Source organism: Arachis ipaensis, chromosome B08 (genome assembly GCF_000816755.2).
Source record: "Arachis ipaensis cultivar K30076 chromosome B08, Araip1.1, whole genome shotgun sequence".
Lineage (NCBI taxonomy): Eukaryota > Viridiplantae > Streptophyta > Magnoliopsida > Fabales > Fabaceae > Arachis > Arachis ipaensis.
In genome coordinates, this window is record NC_029792.2 from 111,050,572 (window position 1) to 111,060,404 (window position 9,833).

The 9,833-nt window shown below is 31.6% G+C and overlaps 1 protein-coding gene across 1 annotated transcript in view; it reads left to right on the forward strand.

Moving 5' to 3' along the window:
* Positions 7,017-9,833, forward strand: part of LOC107611309 — a 13,710-nt gene continuing 10,893 nt past the window's right edge. Inside the window, exons 1-2 of the mRNA XM_021108301.1 lie at positions 7,017-7,122; positions 7,232-7,363. Coding sequence (XP_020963960.1) covers positions 7,017-7,122; positions 7,232-7,363 — 238 coding nt within the window. The remainder of the gene's footprint in view (positions 7,123-7,231; positions 7,364-9,833) is intronic.

Consider the following 9,833-nt stretch of genomic DNA (forward strand, 5'->3'; position numbering starts at 1 on the left):
GTAAGCATTATAAATATTTAATAATAATTAAGCTATACCAATAACAATTTATCCTATATTATATGTTGACAACAAAAAAATTTCAACTCAAAGAATATACCAAGTTATAGTAAGAATTACTGGGTTAAAATAGCTATTTATAACTGCAGAACAATTTCTGGAACATTTTGAAGAATACATGTAGATAATATTTTATAGTTTCATTTGTATGAAATTTCCAAGTAGATAACATTAGTTAGCTTATTTTTTACTATCTATTAATTGTATTCAGCTGACATTTTTGCTAATATATCTACTAATCATGTATCTATCTATTACCTACCTAAATGAGGTCAGATTTTTACTAAATTAGTCAAAGTTACTGACTAATTTTTACTGCGTGGACAATGCAATACAGATTTTGATTTATTCTAACTTTTAAAATGTGCTGACCAAAAGAAGCAATAACAACACTGCTTTGTTAATTTTTTGGATATCTTAATTGTGGCTTAAAGTTTGAGTTTCAATAATAGTCTTGCATACATAATAAACAAAAAGTTTGCTACAAGGTCACCGAATCAAATAATCATACAATTCATTTTAAATATATTGGTGTAGCAACTAGAAGTTGCTGAACGGATGGATAGTAACCCACTTGCAAATGTTCATTTATAACAGTCTCATTAAAGAGGTAATGATTCATGAATCCTGCAATAAGATTTTAAAATCAAGTATTAAATATGTATTGTCATATCTAAGCAGTCTCTTCACAAATTTATTAAAGAAGCATGCTGCTCAATGAGAGAAGTCTTAGCTCTTTATGTCACACAACAACGAATAAAGAGATAATTTTGTTTAAAAAGTTTATTAGCTTTTGGTTATACATTGAGTTACATAATTGTTCATACAGAACAATTAGAAGGAGGGAAGATAGAGTGGATATACTCTGCTATACCTGATTTGGAGGTCATGTCAGCATTAATGCTGAATCTCATATGAGATTATTTTTCAGCTTTATTGTAACTTCATTTAAAGCCTTCCTCTATTGAAACAAAAGATGCCTTCGTATTGCTTCCTATCTTCTCTTTGGTATGACATTTGGGAAGACTTTACTACTTATCCATTCCTTTTGCATTCCCATATTTCAACATCAATGGGTACAAAATGATTTTTTCTTTATCTAAAACAATATTTAATTACTCAAAAATAGAAAGATATCAGCAATATATGGAATTACTACATTTAGTTCTAGAGGCTCTGATTTCCTTGACAAGTGTAAATTAGCTTTTATTCCTCCGTGGATTATTAGGAAACTTCCAAAGTTAACTTAAAAAGATACCTGTTATATTTCTTTAGTCCCCTTTCCATTTAAATTAGAGACATAAAAACCTATTCAATGTGGCAGTTGAATCCTTAAGTAGCTTTTCTTCTATAAATAAAGACAAGTGCAGATACCATATCAAGACATATCCTCACCCAAAAAAGTTCATACTCCTAACTCTCATATTTTTCTACTCAGTTCCTTCTATAGTGCATCCTCATATTTGACAAAGAATGAGTGATATTCCTCCTCACTCCATTCCCCTCCCTGAACTACCTAATGAACTTCTCTTGGAAATATTCCATCGCTGTGATGCTTCGACCATTTTGAATGGTCGCATGACGTCTCGCTACTGGAGAGGAAAGCTCAGCAGCTATCACTTTGTCACAAATGTGTCTGAGACATGGAGAAATGATGGAATATCACTAATGCTACATTTTTGCTATCCATCCTCTTTCATGAGCTCTCTTGACTGGGTCATGATGATGGATGCCTCGACGGGGTATACCAGTCCATTTCAATTCCCATTCTTGCTAACTTATGAAGGTTGGTTCCAACTGATTGACATTCAAAATGGAGTATTTTGCATCAAATACTCTTCCATGGGACAAAAGAGCTACTTGATAGCTTGGAATCCAGTGAGCCGGAGGTCCAAACTCATCCCAGATCCTGTCTACATCTTTGAACCTGAAATGGCTTATTCATATGCATTTTCATACTATCCATATACTTTTGACTATGCTATCGTGTATGTGTTCCAACACAGTGATGAAACTACAGCATGCACACTCGCCATGTATACCAGCACCACAAGAACTTGGGATGTGGTTTTGCCATGTCCATCATATGTTCAAAGGTTAGATCCAACCTACGTTACACTTGATGGAGTTATTTATTGGCTAACACGCTCATTTGAGGATGTTGAGCAAAGATCCCCATATATTGTATGCTTTTCTATATTATCTCAAACCTTTCAACAAATTGTCGTCCCTGAACAAGCTTTGGGGCATTGTTACATGCTAATGAATCTTAACCAAAAGCTTTGTCTCGCTTCATCCAACCATAATGAAGAAGACTTCTCCACTGCTATTTGGCATGTTAATGTTACAGAGGAGAAACCAACTTGGACTAGGTTATTTATGTATAATGGGGATGGTCCGCTATTTACTCCAACCAACTTCATTGGTGAAGATATCATACAAATCAAAGAAAGTCATTTTCAAGTTGATGGAGTCGATGAATCAAAATTTCCACACTTCCATATCTGTCGGTATACTCCTATGAACAACAGAAGGAGAACCCTTCATTGGGTAGAATACGAAGATGAAGTCAGACTCAGGTCCATGCATGTGTACCACAAGACATTATATCCAGTGTGATTTCCACCTTTCACATTGGACTTGAAGATTGCCCAAGGTTATAAAATGCTATGTTATGATGGGTTTGAGTTACTGCAACGTATATGTATTAAACTCTGTTTCACGCTTAAGTATAATGCATGTTCTCTGTTCTAAGTTGCTATTGTGTGGTTTAGGTAAAATCACATAATCTAGGTGCTGATTATTATTAGTTTAAAAATATATATTGCAAGAAGGTATGTAGTACATGTTCATGTATTGCATGAAGCTATGTATTAGAGGTTATTCTCCATGTCTACTTTGTTACGTTGTATTATCAAGCTTTGCTTCCTAAATATTTATGTGGCTTACTAAATTTAGAGAAAACTTGCTTTGAATTAATTTAGCAGTGTTGTTAGTCAGAATTACTGACTTCCCCATGATAGCTAAGCTGCAGGGGTTTTAAAACTACACTTTCTTTACTCAACTCCATCCTTATTCGTTGAAGTATCTATCCTTCAAATTAATCAAGTTAAACGAACTACCGTCTCTTAATAACTATACATCTTATATTAATTATGATTAGATTCTATTGTTTGAAGTAAGAATCCTCTGCTATGCAAGTAACAATGCAATTCAAGGTTAATAATTTTTTTTACTTTCTCCATTTGTACTCACAAAACTACTATCAAAAATGCCCTTTCTCCAAATTTGTTTTTTAATGGAGAATAACAACCATTGCTAATATCACATTATATATTAGAATCATTGTAAAATACTTTTCTTTCAAAATAGTTTTATTCAATATTTTTTCATCCATACACATTTTCTTAATCAATTGAAAAAATGAACTACAAAGAAATTAAGATTTCAAAGTTTTATAAGAGCTACAGGAGTAACTGTAATAATCAATAAAATTAGATTAGTCATATTGTGTTTAGTTTTCTGTGGTGATACCAAATGATGATATCCTTATTTTAGGGTATAGAAAAGGTATGAAAATAAATGTCTTATTGGAAGGTAGTTAATTCTAATAATAGCTCTCCATTTGTGCCTGAACAAACTGATGCCCATAATCAGTTCTCAAATGAGTATCATGATTCTACACATGTGAAGTATCTTTCACAAATGTTAAGGTTGAGAGACTATATGAAATTATTGAAGTTAATGGTTCTGAGGAGAAACTTAGACCTTTTTTTTTCAAATTAACAATTCAAAGGATACTCATATATTTTGTACTAATTCATTAGTCTATGAATTCAAGTGTCCCAAATGCAAAATTTTTTACATTGAACAAAGGTCTCTGCATCATGCTTGCAGCCACCTTTTGCATAAAAATATTTTATGCATCATCCAATAATCTCACATCACATGCTTAACTTGAAATAATGAATTCATGACTTCATGTATGGATGAGCTCATATACATAGGTTTAATCACAAATACTGCCATAATAGAAAGTCATAAATTGTTTTAACTTACTATTCCAAATAATTAGTATGGCTAAATCCATCCAGTGCTAACATAGCATACTATGCACAAATCATTAATCTATTAATTTAATCCTAACTAAAGCAAGCTTTTATATATTAAAGAAATATTTTATACATGAAGGTTTCAAGCCACCTATTGCAGGTTGGAGTAAATTTATGTCAGCCTTTATAGATCAAATTTGTAACCCTCTTGAAAGGGTGAATATTTCTTTTAATAAATTACTCTTAAGTAATGTCTTGATTTATAACTAATACTCAAATGGAAACATTATTACCGGATTTTATACTGCTTGATAAAAATTTGACAAGTAATTGTGAAAAGAAGTTTAGTGTTTTAGATTTGATTTATTAATTTTGAATTTCACCAATAATTAAATTTTTAAAGTGTTCTTGACATCTAATTTTAAATTGAATTTGTATCCAACCAAAAAATATTGATAAAAAATAAATTAATTATAAAGTCAAGTAACTATATAAATGACTGAAAATAGTTTATAGTTAGGATCTTTTTTTTTTTCAGGAACAGAACTTAGTTGGTTTTAAACTAAGAACTTTGCATGCCATTTTCATTTAGTTCACATAACAATAAATAGCACATAAGACAATGAGTGATGTCAAAATCTATATAATACCGTGCAAATCAAATCAATGTGTTGATGGATATACTTTACTTGTGACTTGATGTCTGCTGATGACAATTACACCGGCTAGCAGTGTACTTTGTCACATAAACTAATAAAAAATTGGAAAATGTCAATGGAATTTAACAACCAAAAAATGGAAAAAAGTCAATTAACCCGCGCAACACTCATACATATTCCTTTTAGGTAGTAAAGCAGGGTTTCTGTTTAATTGTAATGGTCTTTGAAAAGCAAGAAAGGTTCCTCAGCTCTATCTATGCCTATGTACTAAATTCTTTAAAAGACTGATTTCTTTGGTAAGAAACAAAGTTTCACAAAATGTTAGGGATAATGCCAACTTTTGATTCCTCTTCTCCTTTCCTTCCTCAGGATGTAATTCTTTACATCCTAGGAAAAGTTGATAATAGATGTCTCTACAGATGCAGGACATTGAACAAATTTTGGTGCTCTTCATTGATGGAATTTAAGTTCCTATCTCAGCACCACCTAAATTTTTCACATAATAAACAAGCACTTTTGTTGCATATTTTTTTTTCAGAGTGGACAAAAGCTAACAATGCAATTATCAGTGTCAATGCTTTAACAGGTGCATCGAAGACATTGTGTCTCCCAACACAGTTAACAACATGCAATGATTTTACCCTTGTGGGTTCTGAGCTTGGGAACGTCTGCCTAACATTTACAGATGGCTGCCGGAAGAATATGGTACTCATTTGGAACTTGCTAACGAGCAGTGTTCGCCACTTACCTCAACCACGGATTTTTAAAGCTCACACATGCGTCTCAATCTTTGCTTTCACATACTACCCTTCCACCACGGAGTACTGTGTAATGCATGTGTTCAAGAAAAAATTTGATGACAAAAACATATGGTACACCCTCTGGAATAGTAAGTACCAGCAATGGGAACCCAAGAGAGTTGCCAATGGTGATACTACCAACATCAGTCCTGATTACGTTTCAAAAAATTGGTTAATTTTCTGGATTAATTTTGGTGGATTAACTTTGGATAAACCACAATCCGTCCTAATATTCTCCATAACCAACTACAACTGGTGTTTAAGTCAAATTCCCAACAAGGCAAAGTCAGATTGTAATGCACTGGTACTACTCAAAGATCATATTTGCTACATCTCCTATCCAGCTAACATTGATCACTATAGCATATCATTATGGATTCTTCAAATGAAAACAGAAGATAGCTTTCGTTGGAATCCTCTATATGCAGTGGAAACCGTTAGAATGTATGAGCAACCAAAATTATTTCTTGAGGAGGAACTCATTTGCTTAACACAACAAGTAAGCGAAGGATATATTTTTACAAAAGAAATTGTGCTTTCAAGATGTTCTTGGGAGCCATATCAACGACGACATTTATATTGGCAGAGCTGGCCAACACAAATTCAGTTAAAGAGAATCATTCTTCACATGCCAGGGGTGTTTCCTATTTAGTGCAGAAATTCAAATAGAATGTAAAATACAAAATTATGATTTATGTTCCATGCTTAGTTAGCTTTGATGCTGTTATAGTTTTCATTGTATTAATTTATAGTTTCTACATACTATATCACTAGGACATGCCCTGCCTTCAATGAGTACGTATATTGTTATAGTCTCTTCTGTTGTGGAAAACAAGAGCCATTTTCCAGGGTGCCCTCCTAAAGTTTACAAAAATTCTACAAGAAAATAAATAAAGTTGCGCCATAAGTTAGACATACAAAGGCGTTACAAAAAAATTATTTTCATTTGTCTCTACCATCTCAAGTCTATATAAATCTTCAAATCTTTCCCAAATGATACATTCTAACAAGGAACTAACAGTTGTATAGTCTCAAGTATCCTTTTCACGGAAGGTTTATATTCAAAGAAAAAAAACTCATTGCATTAAAAGAATGAAGGATATCCTTTTTTAAAACACCACTAAACAATATCTGCCACCATTTGTTTTTTATCAGCAAAAAAATGCTGCTTGCTTCCAAAAAAGTACAGCTAACATGATCAATTTATGTAGTTTAAAAAATTTTGCTTCCAGAGAAGGCTTGTCCCACGTTGATCGAGGCATCCTAACCATGGCGCGACAGTACACCTTTAGGTGTATCAGAAATTGAAGTCTCCTATAACATGACAATTGACACATGTAAAATAAAAAAAATATCAAGCAACCTCCCAAATAATGAAATAGTGGTAGAGTTCTTTCATACCATTGTTACCACAACAACCACACATTCACCATAGAAGGACAAAGATGAATTTGCCAGACCAAGGAGTTGAGAATGCAAAAGAAGCAAGGCGAAATAGATTGTTCAAGATAGCTGGAAAAAAAAGAAAGCTCCATTATTCTATCCACAAAGGTGCCCACAAAACATATTTATACACTTTGGATGAATCAAATTTCATGCTGCCTTCATCATTTGTTTGGCCATTAACAAGACCTCTCTTATCTTATATCATACATTGCAGAGAACTCTGACGTGGGACATCCCATGCTTCAACAACAACATATTGCTACAAAGCATATACCTCAGCATTGTGCACAGCAAGAATCAGAGCATAGAACACCTTTGAAAGAGTTGCATCTACCCTTATTACAAGGTATGTAACATAAACTGTTCATACTTCAACTTTAAAGGACCTTTTATACAAGAGTAAACAAATTTTGTATTCAAACTTTTACTGCAACACTTGCATTGTGTAACCCTGGTGATTTTTGACAGCCATCTTAATGGTTGTCTTTATAATCATTCTTCCTGCTTTAAAACTTTGCTGCCACAACTAATTAAACTAACATGTCATGTGAAATCCAAAAAAATATGGGATATGGTTCATATTATACATTGTCAATTAATCCTCTTAACATTAACTATGTTTAGGGACAGAAAACAACATACATGTTATTCCACATGCGGCTCAATTGCACTGCCATGCCAAAATGCCTTCAACAAGTCTAACTCCAGGACGCCACATACTAACTCCAACTTCACACAACATCATTCATATTCAAACATCCCAACTAGCATCAAATACATCTCTACTGCCAGGTTAAACTCCTAATTTACTTCCATGTGTTATCCATATTTATATTACTATGTTAGCCTAATCATAACAATGAAGAAATTCTTTGAATGTATATACAACTTCTTAGGTGCGACCAGTTTTCATAACCTTGCCTCAAACGAAACTGCAAATCATCACATAGATCCAGTCTCTTCTACGCATGTAACTCCCACAAGACACACTCTAGATGCATCTCAACCTGACACGGTCAACTTTGAATCAACCCCTATGCATAGCACCATCACATTTCACACAAATACAGGTCATAGATAATATTTGTTCTTGAAGTACTATAATGAATTAACTCCCAATGTATATATACCTTTCAAATAACATTTAAACCTTTTACATATAAAATAAATTTCTTTTTTCCAGATTCTGTACGATATCCAGATTCAATCAATACAAACAATGCAGGTGAATATGAGACTAATACAACAGTCAATTTTACTCTAAGTGAACATCAAAATTTTGCAGTGTTATATTCTTGCCGTTATCTCTAATGCCAGCCATGCTTGCCTATAATGCTTATATTATGTGCAATTCCTTCTTTAGGAAGATTCTTATCTGAAAATGTTTTAGATTAGAATTCAAAGGTCAGTAGTCATAATGTACTCTTTTTTAGTTAGAATGTTAAATTTAAAAATTGTTCATCGAAAAATTTTATTTTATTAAAATATAAGATTAATAAATCAAGTCAATAGTCTCGGTGAAACCAAGTACAATTTCAAGACTCTTATCATGTACCAATAAAAGGAATTGAATTGAAGCAACTACCAAACAAATAAAAAATCTCATGCTTCTTTTCACTACTTTTATCATGTAATAGAATAAAAAATTTGTTTCATTATATTATTACCTAAGTAATACTGTTAAAGTTCCATATTAATTTTTTTTTATACTCTAAAAAAGATTTCAGCTGTAAAAAAAGATTTTTGGATAACATTCTTATTCAACCTTTTGAATTGAACAGATTTCCAAGGATTAAGCACCAACGCACAATATAACACAACACATGTAAGAGGATTGAACGCGTTTACTGCTAATGTTGCTGATCCAAGTTAGTACCTTACAATTCTAAACTTTCCTTATCATATAAATTCTACTGGAGAATTTCATTTTTTTTTTGTGGTAAAATCAAATTCTATAATCTCTCTCACACACACATATATATATATGTTAAACAAAATAGACACAGTTAACGACAAAGACCTAATATCATAATTTTTCGTAAAGAATTATTTAATCATTATAATAAATTCATCAAATAAGAAAAATTAATTAATTATTTCAATGTCAAATAAAATTTAATAAAAACTTTTATTGAAATTCGGCGTGCACAACAAAAATGACGCTTTCCGAGATGAAATAGCATAAGTTTAAATTATACTTTACATTCAGAAATATAATGTTTAAATTATAATGAGAGAGAGAGAGAGCTATATATGCAATAACAAAAACGTAGAGATAAGGCGTTATATAAGAAAGCTATGAAAAAAAACTCAATATTGTAATTTAATGCACTTTTTACTTAATGATTCAAATAAAATTAGATTTGTTTTAATGCTAATGTTTATTTTCCTGTTAACACTATTAAATTCATGTTATGTTTGGTACAATAATATCTATTAAATTTAACTATTTACGTTAATATTTTCCTTTCCACATATTAGTCGATATGTTTATAAAAATAAAAAGTTTCATTTATTCCACTAAGTCAATTTTTCCATTATATTTCGTTAAGTTTAATTGATTTATTAATCCATTGTGTCATTAATCTATTTCCATTAAGAATTTATATTTGAAAAAAGTTTTCTTAGATAATATTTTTTATTCAACCTTTTAAATTTAACAGACTTCCAAGAATTAAATACCAACACACAATGTAACACAAGACGTACAGGAGAATTTAACGGGTTTACTGCAAATGTTACTGATTCAAGTTAGTACTTTACAATTCTAAACTTCTCTTATCATATAAATTCTATTTCAAAAATTCATTTTTTCG